This window comes from Pristis pectinata, chromosome 2, assembly GCF_009764475.1.
Source record: "Pristis pectinata isolate sPriPec2 chromosome 2, sPriPec2.1.pri, whole genome shotgun sequence".
Taxonomy (NCBI): Eukaryota; Metazoa; Chordata; class Chondrichthyes; order Rhinopristiformes; family Pristidae; genus Pristis; species Pristis pectinata.
In genome coordinates, this window is record NC_067406.1 from 85,649,128 (window position 1) to 85,671,775 (window position 22,648).

Sequence of the window (22,648 nt, forward strand, 5' to 3'; positions counted from 1 at the left end):
CAGCAGCTGCAGATTTTTGATTTTCATGAGTCCCATTATTGATTGAATTATTCCCTACTTTACCACCATGCTTACAAGGTTGAAAAGGATTTTCAGTTGCCCCAAGGTCACAAAGTGTGTTATGTATAAATGTATGCATTCTCTCTTATGGGAAATTGTCAGAACTATAGCACAATCTTTATTTAAATCTTGCTCAGTATACAGTGTCAACTAAGTGGCTCAAAGTCTTGTTTGTTAACCTAAAGTGTATACTATCTGAGTAATGTCAGATGGACTCCAATTTGAAATTCGTTTGGATCATTCAAGATATAATCATGGTTCTTCAGCGTAAACCAGATACAAGTCAAATAGCTGAATAGTCTTTTTGTGAATAGCAAAACCAATAAATACCATTAATTCTACATCATTTGGCAGGCACGAGAGAGATGAGCTGCATGAGGCTTCCAGCTACATACAAAATTCTGCAACAGCAGCTGCTGGTAATAACTCTGCTATTGTCATTTGCATATTCTTCAGTACCGGTCTCCTTATTTAACAAAGGACGGTAATGTGTCGGCATTTCAGAGAAGGTTTGCCAAACTAATACCCAGTATGGGTAGGTTGTCTTATGATGAAAGGTTAGATTGGCTATGCTGATTTCTGCTAGAGTTTAAAAGAATGATAGAGCATTTAAAACATACAAGTTCCTTAGTGTTACTGTTTAAAGGGATGCCTATCTAAGAGAGATGAGGAGAAACATTTTCCCTTAGAGAGTTGAGTCTTCATAACTCTTTTTCTCTGAAGATCTGTGGAAGCAGAGTCTTTGAATGCTTTTAAGGCAAAGGTAGATAAATTCTTGAGAAGCAAAGGTTAACAAGGATAGGTGTGAGGTGCGGAGTTGACTTTACAGTCGGATCAGCTGTGATCTTACTGAATAGTGGAGCAGGCTTGAGGAACTGGGGGGGGGGGGGGGGGCTACTCCTGCTCCTAATTTATATGTCCATGTTCCACCAAAGACCTTCACTTTAATCCTTTCGTTCCCACCTCCCATTGCTTGACACTGCAGTTGAATGAAATCTGCAACTTCCACATCTGATGAAAGATTGGCACCTGAAAGATTAGCACTGTTTCTCTCTCCACAGATACTTCCTGATTTGGTGAGCATTTTCAACATTTTCAGCTGTACAACTTTTAAATCACTGATCTTTGCTAGGCATTCATAAACATTTTATTTCCATTAACTCTCAACTTCATTTGCCTGTAATGTATAATGTAAAATCGTCATAAAAGCCTTTTTTATATTTTTACCTGCCTATGCCCATTTTATTGAAACTGTTTGAGAAACAGCAGACCCACCATGAATAAAAAAAATGTTGAAAGATTTTAAAATGAATTGTGAATTTTAACCACAGAATATTTCACCATTCTTTCTGAAGCACTACTTTCCTGAAACATGAAAATCTTGAACTTCAAATTAGAGTATATGGTATTCTAAATGCAGCATACATAAAGTAGAAAGCCTCCTGAATGTCAAATGTTAAAGGATAATACCATTGCTAAATTTAATAAGATATAATTCTTCCCACAATTAATACAGTAAATAAATTTCAAAGAGATATTTTTCCAGCTGTTCAATAGCAGCTATTAACTTTTCTTTTGATAAACTTTTACTAAATAAATATACTTATCAGATGTTTGTTGCATCTCAAGGGCACTGAAGCAGTTTATTTTTGTCTTGTAAAACAAACATATTAGTAAAGCAAACATATTAGTAAAGCCACATTTGAAACATTAATTCTGAATCCACGATATTTAAAACAACATCTGCGGGGATCAGTGCTTGCATCCAACTTTCCTCAATCTACATGAATGATGTGACTAAGAGTCCAAATGCCATGTTTGCAAGTCAAGAGAAGAATATAAAGAGGCTTCAGAGGAATATAGACTAGCTGAGTGGGTAGGTGCATATCAGATGTGGAAAAATATAAACTGATCCATTTTGGAACCAAAAAAAAAATTCTGCTTTTCTGGTTATAAGAAGAGTGAGCGACTGGTAATGGTCATTGCCAAAGCAATCTGCATTTCCAAAGCAATCTGCATTTCCTTGTGCACAAGTCACTGAAAGCCAACACACAGGTGCCGTAAGCAATTCAGGAGGCAAATGGTAAGCTGGCCTTCACTGCAGGATTATAATGTTTCTTATGTTCTTATGTAATGCATTGGAGGTGCTTCGGTGAATAACAGCTGAGGTCCATCAAGGAACTGGGGTGCTAGCATATTACATATTTTTAGATATTTAGTTATTAGTCACATGTACATCGAAACACACAGTGAAATGCGCCTTTTTGCGTTACTGAGAATGTGCTGAGGGCAGCCTGCAAGTGACACCAACATAGCATGCCCACAGCTCCTAACCCGTACATCTTTGGAACGCTGGAGGAAACTGGAGCACCCAGAGGAAACCTACGCAGACACAGGGAGAACGTACAAACTCCTTACAGACAGTGGCCGGAATTGAACCCGTGTCACTGGCACTGTAATAGCATTATGCTAACTGCCACACTACCATGCCACCACTTAAGAAGCCTTCAGATATATCAAAAGGATACCAAGCACAGTAAAAGAATAAAGACAGACAGAGACACAGAGCAACAAAACTGCAAAGTAAGGCCGAGAGATGAGAAGATGTAGCTATAAAAGGTATTATGTGGCATTTTAACAATTGTGATATTAAAATTTACTTAACTTTTTGACATACTGATTTTGGAAAAGTGATAATGATAGTCAATCCAGTAATATTGAGAAACAGAGACAGCAGAAAAAGGTAATATACACAATGCAGAGTTCTGCACTCCAGCTGATCATGGACCTTATGACTGCAATTCAGTTCTTGAAGAAAGACCAATTGGACTGGAATACTCTTCTGCACTGTCCTAATGCAGCTTTTATAGTATGTTTGTGTTACATCACACTGAAATAGTTCCATTCATCTTGAAGGTAAACACGGTGGATTCACTTGGTTTACACTCTGGGGCAAATGCCATGGATCTATGTGTAACAGCAGCAACTGCATCCTTCGTTCTTGGCTGGAAGACAATGACTGAATTTTTGGGACTGAGCATGTGATACAAGTCATGTTGCTGACTTGAATACATGATTGAGTCTATGGCCAAAAGGAATGAAGGCTGTCATTTATAATGTTGCTTATATCCTGCTGAAGACAGAAAAATTACTGGATTTTGTACAACTCCACTGCTAGAGGCAGTGCTGTATAAGATACAAGCACCAAATCACAGCTTTGTGACTAGATTATGATTTCTATTTTCCCCGAAATGTGCCCACATTAACTGGTGGCTGAAGTAACAGAAACAAAAGCAATTTTAAAATCACATAACAGTAACCAAATACTACTGCATGTTACAATACAATAAAGGCAAAACTGCCTACCTGGAAAAGTATTCCGTTTATTCTGGATTGTCTAACCAGGTTCACAAAAACATCTTACTCTTTTTAAAATTAAAGGCAGTCATTTAATGACAATGAAAAAGTGATATATATTTTTTTTTACAGAAAGAGAGAAAGAAATCTTATACAAATTTACCTTGAAATCTAAGAGCCGATTCCAGAAATACTTAATTTTATACTGTGACATTTAAGGTCTTGTTATTTTGTTCTCATTTTGCAATAATCCAGTATTTGGAAAGAATAGCAAAACCATCATCCTGCAGCTGGAAAACCTACCGGGGATAGCCTTGGAAAAGGTGCAAAACTCATTTGGGAGTAGTATAACAAAAACAGCAAAATGACATCATTTATAAGTGTAAAAGCAAAGGTATTAAAATTCTGGAAATCCTAGCTTATTGATTGTCAGGTACAGTAAGTCTAGCTTACAAAAGAAAATTTTCTATTTATCTAGTGCCTTTGAAGATGTCCTAAAGCACTTCATTATCAAAAGAATTTGACCCAATACCTCCGTTGTAATGTAGACAGTCATAGTAATTAAACTACCGAACAATAAATGAGCAGGTGTTTTTTTTAACAAAAGCTTCAGTTGAGGGATAAAATGTTGGCCATGACACAGATTTTGTTGCAATTAAAGCGACTTGGAACAATCTTCCATATAAAAGATATTTTGCTTCCTTTTGAAGTCTCCACCGCCACAGAAAGCAGCCTCCACATAATATGTCACATGACATCAAAAAATTGATGGGAACGGTGCATGCAGCAAAGCCTGAACTGACAAATCCTGACTCTAATACTGATGACCTGTGCTCCAGAACTAGCTGCACCTCTGGTATCACTACATTGGCATCAACCCAACCAGGTGGAAAAGCCCAGATAGGGCATGTCTACAAAAATCCATAGCTAATGCTATTTGGTGAAGAGTCAATGGCTAGTTCTAATGAAGGGTCACCCTCCTGAAACATTAACTTTGTTTTTCTCTCTCTACAGATGTTGCCTGACCTACTAAGTTTCCCCAGCATTTTATTTCAGTATTTCAGAGTCTGCAGTTGTTTATTTTCCAATCTGGTCAATTTTGCCCTCTGTCCTCCAGCTAAATGATGAAAATAGTTGTCGACAGTGCTTTCAGAGGCACTTATTCACCAAAACCTACTAACCAGTAGAGCAACTTAACTCCAGATAGTCTTGGCCCAAATACTGACAGCTGAATTTCAAATATAAAGTGACAGTGATTGCCTTTGACCTCAGTGTAGCTTTTGACAGAGGTTGGCATCAAGAAGATCTTTAAAAATTGAAGCCCACAGGACCAAAGGTCAAGAATATGATGAAATATCGACATGGATTCTAATACATCCACCTGAGAATGAACTTGGGTCTCAAAGTTTAATGGTTCAGCTGAAAGCACATTAGAAACACAGAAGTGAAACACTCACCGGATTTTGGATGAATTATTTTTTGCTAAGTTTTAAGCTTTTGGTGACAGCTTTATATTAGAGCTAGCCTGTGGCCTCAAGAGAAGTGTATAAACTTTCATCTTTTGAAGAGAAGTTGGAAAGAACATTCCAGACTGAACTGCTGAATACTGAAGGTATAAAAGTATTTAGAAACAGTCTGCAGCCAAGACCAAGCATTGCCATTCCCTGCACCCAACAAAAGTTATATATAACCAATTAGCTAATTCAGTAAGAGATTCAAAGAGAGTGGTCCTGGCTTTGTAGGCATTTGTCATTGAGTCGCTGGTACATAAAGAGTTAGTAATTGCCTTTACCTTTTCCAGATCTATCTGGGACAGAATGCAGGAAGACAAGATATCTTTATTAGTCACATGTACATTGAAACACACAGTGAAATGCATCTTTTTGCGTCGAGTGTTCTGGGGGCAGCCCGCAAGTGTCGCCGCGCTTCCGGCGCCAACATACCATGCCCAAAACTTCCTAACCCATACATCTTTGGAATGTGGGAGGGAACTGGAGCACCTAGAGGAAACCCACGCAGACATGGGGAGAATGTACAAACTTACAGACAGTGGCCCCAATTGAACCTGGGTCACTGGCGCTGTAAAGCGTTACGGTGACCGCTACACTACTGTGCCTATCCATAACCTGGGATGACAAAGAGTTAACCAGTCCCTATGCATTCTTCCAATTTCCGCCCAGGTGAATGGGCAAACACCAGCTGAGAATTCTTCATCAATCATTAATTGGAAATTTTAGCAGAACAGCAATGGTGAACTTAGAAAAAGATTGTTATCAGGATAGAGCAATCTCGCTCCATTCCCACTTGTTTAAAATTTAAAGTCAAATCTGGCTATTGAAAAGTGGAGGTTTAATTAACATGAGCCAGATGACATAATCAACACGGCAAAGTAAACTTAGCGAGAAAGCTGCCTGGTAGTAGATCTGTGGTACAAGGTGCCAGTGCCCTTCGTGTTAAATCATCAACACTTTCAGCACAGCTGGATATGGCAGGAATGCTCCCATCAAGCCTTTTAAGGAAGACCTGTCTAAATTGTGGCCCTGGTGACATCTTCCAAGCCACCCCAACCCCCCTCCATTGTCTTTCCTTCATTGTTCAAGTTGATATTATGTTCCTGGCCTTGCTGGGTTTTCTCCCACACCTTCCCTAACACCATAACTTCTCTCTCCACAAATGCTGCCTGACTTGCACTGTCTTCCACTATTTCACATTTTACTTTAGTTTGCCAGAATCCATAATACCTTGCATGCAAGTACAACATCAGTTAGTAAATAATATGAAGACTGATCCTATCAAATTAAGAAAAGCAGAACGATGGTGCATTAGAGGTGATTGGCTTTACATCAGAACCTTTGATGCAAAACATTAGTTGTTTCTCTCCTTCTTGTTGCCTCTTAACCAATTGAAGGTTGCCAGAATTTTCTGTTTTCTTACAAGAAATAAGTTAATGGACTGCATTCTTCCAAACTTGATGAGAAATGCTGCCCAAGTGACAGAACTGGTTTGGTACTGTACAGGAGCCTCCAGTACTCAAGCTGTCCTGCATTATATTGGAAGGTGTGTCCCACAGCTTTGGAAGCAAACAATCACAAGCAAATGCATGAAACAATTTCAAGGCTAAAATTTAATTTCTGGTGAATGAGAATTTCCCAATCATAACATTGTACAATATAGAAATCCATTTGGCCCAGAGGCTGCATTGGTTGAAAGGGAGCAAATTTGAGGTCCCAGTGGAAACTCTCACAATCACAGGGAGAACATGCAAATGCCGGACACTAAGAGCAGCCAAAGTTAGGTTTGAACCCAGGTTGTTGGAGCTGTGAGGCAGCAGTGTAAACCACTGCAGCACTCTGCCATCCCTTGTGCCGTTATTTTATTCAAAACTGGAAATAGAGTGATGTTTACCAATAGCTATACTAACAATTTAGTCATTTGTCCTAGGTTTGATTAACCAATTAACAAGTAGTAAGCAGTATATTTTCCATTGAACAGCAGGAGAAGCCATTAAGTGTGGCATTGACAAACTTATGATTCACCCCATCATATATCTGCAGCATTTTTATTTTGATTCCATTGACCAAATAACCCATTCTGACTTTGCATGCACATAAACAGGTCAGAAAAGGATGCTGTTCTGTTCAATAGTGCATAAATTATCCTGGTACTTATATACCATTCTAGTCTTGTATTGTTTTGTACAGTATTTAGGAAACTTGCAACATTAGATGAGGAATGTGCACACTGAGGTTGCACTCAGACTAATTTTTGTTTCGCTTAATATCAAATAAGTACAGTGCACGAAATAAAAGACAGCAATTAAGAAATTCTATAATTCACGTGCAGCCACTTGAAGAAAGATTTTAATCCTTTTGCAGAAAAGAAGCGCTTTATATATAAAAACAATTAAGTAAACATAGTTGATAGTCCACAATATGGCCAAATGATTTTTTTTGTAGAACTCATTAGTTTTATATCAATATCGTTTGGACATTTTCTTTGTATTGGCTGTCACAGTGATATCCCTAATGGGAAAGGTAGTTAAATCACTCTTTGGTGCATTCCTACAAGAAACAGGATGTGCTTCATGCTCATATTTCTTAAAATTCCACATCTAGCAAAGCTTGCCTACCAATTGGTCCCTCGCTTCCTCAAAGCTCTGAACCAGTGAAAGTGATAACATCTAGCCTTCAGGAAAAACTTCTGCCTTTCTATACAACTATGGTTAAAGGAAGATTTTTTTTTTAATGCTCAATCGTTTCCTTCAATTTATCAATTGGTTTTGCTGAATTCATTTAACAAAATTAAGTAGTACATTATTATAAATAGGAAATGTTTGTATACTTGTTTTTCACCTTTTCTCTGTCTCCTCCCCACTTATGAGCTTTAGCACAAACAAGATTTTTAAAGGAAATTCTAAAAGGTAGATAGATTTAATCTGTTGATCGCACCTGTGTGCTTTGGGTGGGAATTCTGTGCAAGTTGTGACAAAATTCCTTGTTTGCACAGGTATGCCAGCACTGCAATATTAAAAAGATAAAGCTTCAAAAATCATAGATTAAACATTTATGTATTACTGCAATTGCATACATATGCAATTGTATTACTGAAAACAAAAGTCAATCAATATTTCCAAATACAAGTCCTCTAGTTATTTCCTTTGCTCCCAAATTCCAATGGTGAGGTAGTTTCAATGAGTGGTTCTCATTAACCAGTAACAATTTAGGACATTTCAATAAATGGATAATTAAATAATGGAAGCTTAGTTTTAAACTTAGATTTCTTGTCAAAAATTGGAAAAATACATAGATGTTGATCTAATTTCCCATGTGACAATATATTTATTCTTTTAGTGGTGGTGTACATTGTGAAAGGCAGAGGTTAACCATTCCAATCCCACCAAAATTAACAGTTTCGCATAGAAAAGAGCAGGGGAAAATAACAGTTAACGCTACGTGAATGTGTAAACCATAGCGTACATATAGGTAAATAAATTTTAGAAAAGATTTTACTTTAACTGGTGAACAATGTCAAAAATATAGTTAAGAAGCCAATGCAGCACTATGATAGGTTGACAAAATGGCTACTTGGAACCTAAATAATGCATCATCAGCTATTTAACCAGGGAACCAAACAACAAGAATGCTAATATTGCTCTCACTAGATCAGAGCTGAAGCCAAAGACAATTGTATACATTTAATCAAGCATTAACCTGTAAATTTAAAGAACATGTGCCAAACGAAGGCTCTGGAAATATTGCTGGTAATTTTCCAAACTAATTTAGAGACTCAGATTAATAACAGATTATCTAATTGCAGTTTGAGCCTTCTTTATTTTAGTCATACAAGTCTTATTATTTTTTTGGTGCAGCTTGTGTGTGTGCGTACACAGTTACATAAGATCAAAGACCGATTTTCCTGCTGCATGGAGCATGACAAATGCCAACAGCTGGTTAACTGTGTGTCAATATTATGTGGACTGTTGGTATTATAATCTGATAATAAAACAAATAGAACTTTTACCTTGAAAGGAATATGGCAAGTGGACTACCTCAGTAACCAATGCATTTCCTTGTACAACTTAGAATCCTCAGATTCTAGGAGCACAAGCATCCCATTTGTAATCATAAAAATAACAAGATGGAATCAGGTTGTGCAGCCAAACCAACTGTCTAACATGACCCATAATGTGATCAAATAGTTCAGATGATATTTAGTTACAAATTTTTTTTCCCCAACTCCTTCATTTACTCAGCTATTCAATCTAGTACTGAACTTCAGCACTGCTTCTCTAGGTCAGGAACACACAAAAAGCCCAACAAAAACAACAGGATGACACTGGAAATTAATTCCACAACCGCAACTCTGTATGAAGTTATTTCTCCTGTTCTAAATTTCCTGAAAGTAATCTCATACCTGTAGTCCTTTAACCATGGAACTGTGCTTCCATATCCCACAATCTGTTTAAGCCGGACTTCAGATTTTTGTAATTGAATAAATTGAAAAAATAATGCTTTGCTTGTGTATTTCAGGTTATAAACTAGTTTCTGGATTAATTTTTTTGATTATTGATACTCATTTGAAAATTAGGCTAGCTGGTCACGAGAGAAATGGGCAATATTTTTAACCCCTTGCTGCATATCTATCTGACTAGAGAGAAAGACAACTTCAGAATGGGATCTGAATGACATAATTTGGTCTGAACAAAATGATCAATGAATGAACTGGGGACTACATTCACTCATTTTCTTCAGGGGAGGTTTTCATTCAGCATTATCTTCACAAAGTATACATAAAACTAACTGGACAACAGAATTTTATTGCATTTTTTCTCAATTTAGAAAGATTCCTGTTTGTAATACATAAAAACTGAATTAATAATTTACCAGAATTAGAATCAGGTTATTATCACTGACTTGTATGTTGTGAAATTTGTTGTTTGCAGCAGCAGTACAGTGCAAAGACAAAATTACTAATAAATTACAAAATAAATAATAGTGCAAAGAAATAACAAAGTAGCGTTCATGGAGCGTTCAGAAATCTGATAGCGGAGGGGAAGAAGCTGTTCCTAAATCATTGAGTGTGGGTCTTCAGGCTCCTGTACCTCCTGTCCGATGGTAGTAACGAGAAGAGGGCACGCTCTGGATGGTGAGGGTCCTTAATGATGGATGCTGCCCTCTTGAGGTGGGGAGAGTTGTGCCTGTGATAGAGCTGGCTGAGTCTACAACCCTCTGTAGCCTCTTGTGATCCTGTGCATTGGAGCCTCCATACCATGATGCAGTCGAGTGCTTTCCACCGTACATCTGTAGAAATTTGCAAGAGTCTTTGGTGACATACCAAATCTCCTCAAACTCAAAATGAAGTAGAGCCGCTGGTGTGCCTTCTTTGTGTTTGCATCAATGTGTTGGGCCCAGGATAGATCCGCTGAGACGTTGATGCCCAGGAACTTGAAGCTGCTCATGCTTTCCACCGCTGACCTTTCAATGAGGAACTGGTGTGTGTTCTCCCAACTTCCCCTTCCTGAAGTCCACAATCAATTCCTTGGTCTTGCTGACGTTGAGTGCGAGGTTGTTGTTGTGACACCGCTCAACCAGTTGATCTATCTCACTCCTTTACACCTCCTTGTCGCCATCTAAGAGATCTGAAGGCTAGGTTTAGCCTTCCCATCATATCGTGTATGTGATATCCTGGATGCAGTTATACACAGATAGGGAGCTAGTGATTGTTTAAAACAGTCTAAAAAATTTGAATATAAATTTTTTTAAAAAAAGGAAGAGGGAGGTAGGAATTTTTTTTTGTTAATGGTCAGCTCAAAACAAAATGTATGGCAGCAAGTAATGCATTTCACCCAGGGATTTTCACTGAATGCTTGTAGCTCTAAAGTGAACTGAATGTTTGTTAAAAATGGAGTTATAGGAGAGATTGCCTCATCAGAACACTCATATACAGTGCTGACTATCAACTATAATACTATTTTCTCTGTCAGGCAGTCTTGGGCATCAAAGCTGCCTTGCTTCCACTCCAGTTCCGTGGACGTTAGGAGAAAGGGAGCCAGTGTGTTCCTCCCGTTGTTTTCGTTGGGCTTCCATGTGTTCCTGATGTAGGGACTGGAAGTTCTCAATGACTTCCAAGAAGCTCCTTCATTTAGATTGGGCTCCCCTTAAGGATTCCTGACTCAGATGAGAATAATTTTTTTCTGCCAGGAGGTTCAGAGAATTTCGTGTACTTCTGGCAACCTCTTGCCTTGATAGATCTTAAGAGTTCCAGTCCTATGATATTGACATGGCCCACCCATTGGAGCTGATAGCGTGGTTAGAGCCTCGAATGCGGAGGGTGTTGGCCTAAAAGAGGATGCTCATAGGACATGCTTTGCAATTGCGAATTAACTTGCAACCCAAAGCCCTGGACAAAATCCAGAAATACAGAATTCAAATCCCACCATAATAATTTTGGAATTTGAATTCAATTTTGTCAAGAACCACAAGGAAATTAAAACTGACCATTAAGTAAGCAATTGGAAAACCCACTATTAATGCAGTCAACTTTCACCCTTACTCTGAAGTAGCCCAAGTGAGGCATGCAAAATTGCTACCAATGTTTCCAAGGCTGATCCCAATCTTCCCAAATAAACTAGGGGCAGGGTAAAATTGGCTCAATTTACTGGAGTTCTCCTAGAGAGGTGGTGACATTTTAATGCTGCATTGTACCCTCTTACCATTACAGAAAAACTTCAAAGGAAGCCCTCCCCATCCTCTGCAATTTAAAATTAATTTTGTTTTCTTTCCCAGTTCTGACAAACTTCAAATATTGTTTCTTTTTCCACTGATGCTGCCTGACCTGCTGAGTTCTGTATTTTTAGATTACCAGCATTTACAGTTTTTTGATTTTCAATCAACACCTGCCATGTTAATTTTTTTAAAACTACATTTAGCTTTAGTTTAAAAGAGAAATTTCTCTTTACATTGTTATAATGATAGTTTATTGTATTGCAAACTGTTAATAAAACTGATCCAGGTATAATTATCTGCAGTGCAGGGAAAAAAGATTGAAATGAAGACACTGCAGTATTTCCTCCCCTCTCCAATGGCAAGATTGGTGGCAACAATAACTGCTCACCCTCCTGCTGATAAAATTACTCTGCATTGCAAATGCTGTGGTTTTAGCTGGATAGCAAAACCCCCAACATGCAAAGGCAAAGTCACATCTGAAAAGCAGCACTTCCTTATAAATCCTCATTATAATGTAGTCATTAATTGTGTTTCATTATACAACTTCCTGGTGCTTTAGCATTTTATTTTTAAGAGAAGTGAATGTTTACAATGCTTGATTTACTGATGTCTTGCAAAACTTAAATAATCTGTTTGGATTTGTTCTATAAACAAAATTAACCTCAATTAGAAGATTTAGAGCTGTCTCAAAGTCTGTTCTTTTAGAGTATTAATGAAATTTACAGTACGTTTCACATTATAAACCAAAATGCTGCCAATTGAGAGTGAATCAAATGATTTAATAGACAGTAGTGTGTCTAAACCTATCTTCATAGAATGATACAAATGTTGGTGAGACACAAACAGTGGTGAAGAGAAATACAAAGACGACAACAACAACTAGGATTAATAATTTGAGGGGATTTTGAAAAGGGCATTTACTAAAATACCAGCTGTTCAGGACAGAAAAAGTATTGAACAATTTCCTTTAATTAACTTCAACTGCAAACATTTAGCACAATGGACATCAGAGTAAATCTTTGAAGAAAGTTAAACTATAGGAATACACATCAAATTCTGTGGGAATTTCCTGTAAACTGACTGTCCTGTCCCCTTCACTACAACATTGATGACACTCAAAAGTAATTAGCAGCTGTGAAGTGCTTTGGGGCATCCCAAGTGTACTCTTTCTGAAAGTCTGTCCTTGCATGATTATCCACAACTTGTGTTCTGTACTTTCAGGACACATCAAAAATGCAAGGAAATGCCTTGAGGCTCAAAGAACAACATCACTACTATTTTCAAATGACAATCTGGTAACGTAACTATGCTGATAGTAATCTTCACACATTATTGTCATTTACTGGATTATTGAGCATTTAGCAAAGTTTTTCATTATCACAGATAACTGCCCTTGGAGAAAAAATATTTCACTCGACAATAATAGTAATGAACTAGATGATACATTTTAAGTATCACAGGATTGTAGCAATTCCTCAACAAAATCCAGTCCCGTACAGAGGAGAGACCAGAGACTGCAGATGCTGGAATCTGGAACAACAAACAATTTGCTGCAGGAACTCAGCATGTCAAGCAGCAGCTGTGGGAAGAAAGGAATTGTCGATGTTTTGGGTTGAAACCCTGCATCAGGTTTTGACCTGAAACAGTGACAATTCCTTTCCTCCCACCGATGCTGTTCGACCTGCTGAGTTCTTCCAGCAGATTGTTTGTTGCTCCAATCCCATACAAATCTGCTGTACTGCATTATGCAAAACTATGCTACAAATTTTAAAGGATCTCCCCACAGTTATGTTCACATGGAGACACAAGAGACTGCACGGATGCTGCTTGACCTGAGTTCCTCCAACAGTTTGTCTTCTGCTCCAGTTATGTGTACATGATGGGTTCATTAATCCCTGGAAATCACAAAAATTTAAAATGTGCTTCTTCTTTGGAAGTATTTTGCTTGAAAGACCATAAGTCATTGTCTTACTTATTCCTAAATAACTTCCATCAAAGTGTTAAAATTAGCAAGAAATGGAGATCAAGTTAAAGCAACGTTAAAGCAGTAATAATTGGAAATAGAAGAGTCTCAGGAATGTAATGGATTAAACAAGAAAATGCCAAGAGTAAAAAAGTCTGGTTGGATCCAAGAGAAACAGGCATAAGACAGGATCAATGTCTTGCATGTCAAGTACAGATAAAAGAACAGAAAAACAGCTGTTATGACAAGATTAGATGGTTGCTGTTTTAATATTTGAATAACTTTAAATTTACACAATATGCTGATGCAAACACATACGCAAAGCAAGTGCAAATTAAGAAATCTGTTTCAAAGATAAATGAAGAACTAAAATGGAGGAAAAACTGAAAGAATGGTAATTTTGGAAATTGGTTATTAAATATTATGTGAAAAAGATGACAAATATAAAAGACAATTTACTTTCCAATATCATAAGTACTGAAAGAGAGGCAGTTATCTATTTTAGAGATAAAATAATTAACAATTAAGAGTGTGTTAACAATTAACAAATGTTGCAGGATGGAAAATACCAATATGTTTTTTTTAAACTCTGGTACAACATACCACGGAATCTTAGGAAATCAGAGAGGGGAATGTACTTAATAAAGTAAATGGGACTGAAGATCAATATATCCCCTGTGCCAGATGCTGCACATCTTAGTTTGCTGAAAGCGACGGAGGAGAACTCTGCCAAGGACAAATGAAATGAAATGAAAAAATCTTTGTATGCTGGAGAGGTTCTACAGTGTTGAAGCCAGGATCTAATCCCCAAATTTAAAAAAAGGATACAAAAAGAGACACAGAAAAGTAGAGCTCAGCTCATTAACCTTGAGTCATTTTGGATGTAGCAATGGTAAAAAAAAATTAAAGGAGGATCATCAAGGCGCAGTGGGCATGGGATTCAAGTTAAAAGGTCATTTTTTCTGTTTCTTCATGGATACCATGAAAAGAATAATTTGTGAAAGTCTCTGTAGTGTCACTTATTTGAACTTTGACCCATATGTGAGATAATTAATTAAACCAAAACCCACAGGCATCCCAGGCAAAAATGTAGGTCAGGATTAAAAGCAACTAGGCAAAAGATAACTTGCATATATCTTATCAGACCACGAAGGGGAGAGGTTGGGGCGAGCAGGGGTGCCACGTAAGTCAGTCACATCACCTGACTGGTTTTTCTCTGGATAAAATGCATACAAAGAAAAATACTCAGAAAATATTCCTGACATTAAGTTTTGTAGTGCAGGAAGGATGGAGGATTTACTTAAAGTCCTGCAGAACATTCAGATCCACTATTAAAAGAGGTAGGCATTTAGGAAATGACTTTCAAATTCATAGAGAAATGTTCAGTATTAGTATTGAAAGATTAACCAGAAATACACAACAAAGAGGTACAGAATCAGCATTGTGAAATTATGAAAGCAAGAAGGGAATGTCATCACATTCAATATCAAGACAATGTGCAGTAGAAGACAAAACAAAATACAGAAGTGGCACAGGATTACTGAAGGTACGAGAAGTGAGTAAGAAAAAGGTCATGGACCATGTCTTGATAGAATATGATGAGGCCTTACAAATCAGCTTTCAATTGGAACATTGAATGAAGAAGTGGTAGTTGTTCAGGGATGGTCTATGGATTTGAAAGACTAGATAGAAGAGCAACAAGAATGATCCAAAAGGTAAAGGGACTGAGGTATGTGGTAATATCAGAGCTTAGTATTCATGTTGAGAAAGAAAGTGGTGCAAGTCAAATGAAATGACTTAACAAGGTCTGCCAGGAAAGCAAAACAACAGAGAATAGAATGTAGTCTGAAAGACCTTATCTCTGAACTTCACTTCCTTTGCTTACTGAGTCAGTGATTGCTTACTCTTTGGTAACATGCCTGTCCCACACTTAATGGGAGTTTAGAAAGAAACTGCCCATTCAAACTGACATAGATGGTCCCAAGTTTGAACGACAGCTGGCATTGCACTAGATTACTTTCAGTGGAATGGCATCAGCATAATCACCACTGGGTGAAAATGGGAGGAAGATTGTTCCTGGTCCTGCTTCTAACCAAGTAACAGAACCGAGAAAAGTTCTGGTTTGTGGTAGAGCTGCACAAAAAAAAGTGCATCACAATACAGTACTTTGGTTTGTGCACACCTTGTGTTCTACCTGTTACTAATTCAGAATCAAGTGGCATAATTCTACTTAATTTATTATGACCTTCTGAATCAGCATAGTCAGACATAAAAAAAAACTGGGTGAGGCCATAAGAATATGCCCTTTGTAATCAAAATGAAATTCAGCCCTCCATCTTTAAGCCATAGATTAAGCCAGAAGAACTGATTCTACTTTTGTAACAAATCACTTGTATAAACTGATCAACAGGAATTAGCTCTGCATCTCAATCAAATGTACTAGTTTAACATTGTGCCTACTGTATTCTATAAATGGCAAGAGGACTAAATGAAAATTAAAAGATTCAATGATTATCTGTGCATGGTAGGCATCTGGGCACAATTTTAAATGATCAACAGCCAGGTTTCAAGTGTGAGTGTTAAGCTATTTGATCATGTAATGGAGCCCAACCCAATCACTACCCAATGCACTTTCCAGAGAAAGTGGGATCTAAACCAGGAGCAAGCGCTTTGCCTGTGCTTTCTCTCCAAACAGATTTCAAAATACTTGCAGCAATCCAAGTGGTCATAACTAGCTATCCAAATGGGAATCAAAATTGGAATAGTTTGGATTATGTGACATAGAATGAAGAAATCTGCACAATTTTGCAATGATTTTTATTGGTTATTTTAGAACACTGAATGCAATTTAAAAAGATCTTCCCTGACTGCAAAGCATGCTGGAATGTTCTCGTGTCTTGACAAGTGCTGCACAAAAAAAAACTTTTCCTTTTCTTCCTAGCATTCGGATATGGTTTTGAAAAAGTCTAGAAAGGAGAAAGGAGATTAAAGTTTGAGGTGTCCTTAAAGGATAGAAATGTAGAAATGTCTTCATACTGTCTGCTGCATGTGTGACTTCAGTCTCACACTAATGATTGAATAGGGGCAAACATTGGCACCATGAGTGGCAACCACATCCTGTAGGTGGAATTTTACAGAACAGACTGGAGGGGCTAAATAATTTACCTTAATTCCTATGTATTCCCAAGAACAATCCAACAGATGCATTTTAGGAAAATGTCTTAGATTGATGAGTCAGTAGCTTTAAATTCCTGGGCGTTAACATATCAGACGACCTGTCCTGGGCCCAGCACATAGCTGCAATCACAAGGAAAGCACGCCAACACCTTTAGTTTCTTAGAAGGTTAAGGAGGTTCAGCATGTCACGGAACACTAACAAACTTCTACAGATGTACTGTTGAAAATACCCTGACTGGTTGCATCAGGGTCTGATACGGCAATTCAAATGTGTAGGAATGCAAGAAGCTGCAGAGAGTTGGTAGTATCTATAGGAGCCTCTGCATCAAGAAGGCAACATCCAAAGATCTCCACCTTCTGGGCCATGCCATCTTTTTGCAGCTACCATCGGGCAGGAAGTACAGAAGCCTTAAGTCCCACACCACCAGGTTCAGGAACAGCTACTTCCCTTCAACCATTTGGTTATTGAACCAACTGGCAAAACCTTAAAACACCACTACAGTTTAGCAACACTTTGCACTGATGTGGACTTTGTTTTTTTTTGTTCTGATTGTGTTTCTTTTCTTGTGAAGATTGTGTATAATTTATATTTAATTTATGCTTTTCTTGTGAATGCTGCTTATATGATGCTACGTGCCTGTGATGCTGCTGCAAGTAAGTTTTTCATTGCACCTGTGCAAGTGACAATAAACTCGACTTTGACTTTGCCAGAACATATTGTTTGTTTTGTTATTCATGCTACTACCAAAGAAACTACAAACAGAACTTTACCCTGTAACAGTACAAAACCTCAGGGGTTGAGGTGAGTGCAGGTACAGTGAAGTTAGATAAGTTATTTCATAATAATGCTGACTAACAGAACAAGACAAAATTGAAAATTATCCTGCTTAGTACACAAAGTCAATTGCCAAAAGAGAAGTAAGATGGGCTGCACTGACTTTTTCCAAGTCTGGAGATTTAATACTGTAATGTACATTGCTTTGAATGAACAAGATTACATCAATAACTTACATAAAAATAAACAGCAATTTATCATTGGGTGTCTTGGCAGAAAGGAGGAAGCAATCCCACTGTAAGAGAATGGAGTGCCGAATACTTAAAATCCATACTACTTTAAGTGCCCATAACTCAATCTCTGTTCCTCTTCCTCTCAACATTCATGTGATTTTCTGTATTTAAAATGAAGGGCACAGAATAGAAAATATTTTTAAATGCTTCAATGAGTAGAGCTGCATCAACATTTTCTGTTTAGGGGTTTTGCACTGTATCACACCATGCATGTGTCTTGGGCAATATTTAGCCCTCATTAACATTACGAAAAGAAACAGATCTTATAATCATCACACTGCTATTTGTGGGAGCCTGTTGTGAACAAATTGGCTGTTGCATTTCCTGCATTTCAACAGTGACCAAACATCTTAAGCACTTCATCAGCTGTAAAGTACATTGGGATTCCCAAAGATGATGAAAAAACACTAAGAAATGCAAATCTATCTTCTTTCATTCCAGCTACCAAAACTTCTCTTAACCAATACTTCCAAACAGTAGGCAGTAACTAATTTTCACAATTTCACCAAAACTTGCACTTAAGTTTGCATACATTTAATAGACAGTCCTTCAAACATAATTTTTTTATTCCTCAACTCACCATAAAAATATGGCAAGCCAGATAGGAACAGAAAACAGCCTGCTGGAAGAACTCAGCAGGTCAAGCAGAATCTGTGGAGGCAAAGGATGCAAGTCGATTTGTCGGGATGAAGATGGATAAAGAAAAATTGCCAGTATATAGCAGTATAAGGGAGAAGGTAGGGTGGATGCTGATAGATGATGGAGGTGGAACCAGATGGGGATAGGATAACAGGCAGATTGGACTGGGTGGGCGAGGGGATAGAAAAGGTGAACACCGGGAGTGTGCATTACCGGACCTAGACAGGAACCTGTTACTCCCCAACCCCTTTATCAAACTGAATTTTGCAATATAATATTCATTAGGTATTATTTGTAATCCAAGTTTGTACATGCTACACGAACAGTTCTTTTGATCAATGAATTTGCATTCTTTTACTACAGCAATAATATTGTTCAATTAAAGTCTCATTCTGACTTCTCCAAAGCATGATGTACAACTAAAATACAAAGAGATGCAAACAGGTGGAATATTATCTCCATCATAGATGGCTCTAAATAAAGGGTTATGGGAAACATTATTATTTTGGAAAGAACATTCTGTTATACACACAAGGCCACAAAGATGTACCAAATATACTGTAATTATATTTCTTTAATTAAATTTTCTGGTGATTTTAATGTATTATTTCAAATGAATGGAAAGCAAAAAAAAAAAAAAAATTTTTTTTAAAGTGGTCACCCAGTGCCTGGATCAAACACTCCCAGCCAAATGCAGCACGGCTCACGATGAAGACAGAGCTCCATCTGCTCTGCTCAAACAACGTGCCTTAATCCCAATCTCAGATGAGTATCAATGCAATAAGTATTTAGTGTCAAGCTGCAATTGGTCCTGGAACCTCAGTATCAGAACTCTTCATGTTCAAACATCACTGCGCGACTCAAGAACATAATCACACCTGTCGATTCAGTGTAGAATTCTGACAAGGTGCTACCTTTTGGATAAACTCTAAACTAGGTGACGTAGATCCCATGGTAGTTTGGAATAACCAGAATTTTCCTTGTCGCCTGGCCAACTATTTATCCTTCAGTCAATGATTATTAATCTTATTTATTGTTTGAGGAACTTTGTTAGATACATAATTGGTTAATGCATCCACCTACAAAAGCATTTTTCATCCCAAATACTTTACTGACTGTAATTGAGGATGCACTGAAGACCCAAAAGGTTCTCTGAATGCAAATTCTATTTATTATTTATATTAAAAAAGTAATTTGCAAACAAATGACTTACTTTGAAAGGAACTAGCTTGCTTTAGATATCGTTACTAGACCTCAGAGTAGCCAAATCACTAAGAACGCGAGCTCAGAGTTTTGTCGATGTTAATAAGATCTAAAATTGTTGCCATCCAGTCAAGTCAAAAATCAGAAATTATTCAGCAACAAACAATCTGCTGGATGAAGTCAGCAGGTCAAGCAGCATCTGTGGGAGGAAAGGAAATGTTGACGTTTTGGGTCGAAAGTCTGTCCTGATGCAGGGTTTCAACCTGAAACGTTGACAGTTCCTTTCCTCACACAGATGCTGCTCGACCCACAGAGTTCCTCCATCAGATTGTTTATTGCTCCAGATTATAGCACCCGCAGTCTCTTGTGTCTCTATCAAAAATTATTCCTATGTATTACAACATTGTGTAACATCAGACATAAATATGTTTCAATTATCTCAAGTCAATAGTGTGCATGAGACCAACCAGGTAATACCAGAATTGCTTTTAGATGGCAACCTATGAATCAAAACAGTCAATTGGTGCATTCAACATTTCAGTCTCCACTGCTAATAGTGGTTGATTAATGTCAACACAATTTTGCCTGCTATACTCAGGAAATGCTATAACCAAAGTTGTCCGTAGAAACTAACAGGGAAGATTTCAAAAATAATTTTCAAACAAAAACAGGAACATTCAGACCAGAAGCTTAGATGAATTCTGAAGGATTGTGACCAAACTAAAGAATGCTTCTCTTACATATTGCATATGAAACATCACATCAAAGCAAATCTGGTTCAGGGCAGTTTTATTTAAAAGATAGGATTTTTTTATCATTAGAACTGCTTTGATAATGGGATAACTAAATACTAGTATCGATATCTTGGGCAAGTGGTAGCAATATACAGGTCCTAGTTACTGGATGTGCCAAGCTAGCAACTAAGGTGACTAGGTTCTTTTTAAATTGGGTCTTCAAAGTTATTGGCATTAGGAAATTAAAGGTTACCTGCTAAGTAAATACAGCTTTCAAGCAATTTAACAGCAACTCTAAAACTATCTATATTCCAAGTCTGTTTTAAACCCCTGGATCTTGGCATTAATCTTACAGTAAAATACCCAATTGTCATCTGGCTGGTGGCTCCTACAACTAATGAGATCATTGCAGGGGAAGCATATTTAGAATGGAAGTATCTGAGCACTCACCTCAACTGGCTGAGAAGGAATTTTAAGTTTGGACAGCTTTGTCCTGGCACATACTTTCACCTCGGCTATGCTTCCAAATGACTCCTCGCTGTAATCCTCTGAAGGAGGCTTTAGATCCGGGGATTTACTGGGGGCTTGGTCTTGACCATCCATGGGTCTCACATAAGCCGTAGGCTTTTGTTGTGTCATGTTTGGTTTTGATGGCAAAGATGGTGGAAATGTTTGAGATGCATGTTGGTTGGGAACAGAAGCATTCAGACCAGAAGACAAGCTCTCAGGATCACCGGAGTGTACACCAAGTTCATGAGGAGATTTTGATGGAGGACAGTCTTTGCTATTGCTATTTTGTAATTTGGAATTGGTAAATGCACTGGAATGTAAGGGGGATAGTGGTGTCAGAGGAGACAAGGGCTGTACAAGTGAGGACAATTGTAACAATGGTTGAAAGTCTTGCAAATGGGATAACTGGACCTCAGCTTGATTGTCTGCATCTACTTGCTTATCATCCCTCCCACGATGTCTATTGCAAGTTTCTCGGCCATTATAGGAGTTGTTCTTATTTTGGCTTCGATTATGAAGTAATTTGTAATTTTTAGCGTTATGATTGGAACTTTGGCCATTTTGTTCTGTTAATGCAGTACTTTTTTGAGAAGAGTAGTCGACTGTTGATGGAGCAGAGCTGTGAGGTCCCATTAATCGTGGATTTTTGCTGTGAAAGGAAGGCTGCATTGAACTATTACTTCTGTTTGGACCGAGCGAGCATTTTTCTTGTGATATCAAAGGGACTGCCCTTTTGGGTATTCCAATGAAGTTCTGTTGAGACGTATTATTTATTAAATCCTTCATCTCTTCGTAGTTGCCCAGCATATTTTGAATACGGTTGGAAAGTTCATCCCCTTTATTGGTCTGCACAAAAACAGATAAAGTAATTAATGAATCCAATCCCAAGAAGAATCTTTACTGATGGTTCACATATTCACATAGAATCAATATTCCAAAAAAATTCAAGTTTTGTGTTAATTAGTTTTAACGATGGCCGATATTTTTTTTAAAAAGTCATAATGCATCCTACAAAGTTTTCAAAATAAACAATTGTTGGTTCCGAATTCACACAGAGGAAGCAATACATTTTGTTTAGTTCTTCAAAGATTGCTTTTAAAACCACAGGGAAGCTTTCAACACAAATTGTACAGAAAATCATCTAGCTCATAAACATTAGAACCACAGAACTCTTCTTGTTCTATTCACACAAGTCTTAATTTTAATGGGATGGGCAGGTACAGTAAAGTTTGTTCCAAAATAAGTGCTACATCCATTGAATTTAGCAATATAGACGTTCTTAATCTTGAGACCCCTAAAGCAAACATTTCTTGGTGGTTTGCATGAAACTGGCCAAATTCAGTATCTTTCTGGCACAAGTGAGAAGAATTTGCAGATGGTTATAAGGCAACTGTAGGATTGGCCTCTAGATGTGAAACAAAGGGTGGGGCACAGCTGCCCATGGCTTCAGAGAGGCTAGTGTAGCAGGTGCTACTTGCCCCAGTACTCCCACAAGGACATCTAGAAACATTTTTATTAAAAAAACAAAATGTTCTACCCACCTTCTCCCCAGGATCCCTTCCCTAGCAAGTCTAGCTTTTACAGATAACCACTGCTGCTCCTTTGCTCAAGTTTCCAATTAAAATTAGACTTTGGAACATTGTGATGCACTTAGGTCATTGTCTACCTACAGGATCCTGCCAGCTCATTTGCTTTCAAGTGGAGCTATACTG

The 22,648-nt window shown here is 37.7% G+C and overlaps 1 protein-coding gene across 1 annotated transcript in view; it reads right to left on the minus strand.

The window, feature by feature from the left end:
• LOC127584056 (AF4/FMR2 family member 1-like) overlaps nucleotides 1-22,648 on the minus strand; it is a 102,372-nt gene that overhangs the window by 38,347 nt on the left and 41,377 nt on the right. The window contains exon 3 of the mRNA XM_052040596.1: nucleotides 20,877-21,782. Coding sequence (XP_051896556.1) covers nucleotides 20,877-21,782 — 906 coding nt within the window. The remainder of the gene's footprint in view (nucleotides 1-20,876; nucleotides 21,783-22,648) is intronic.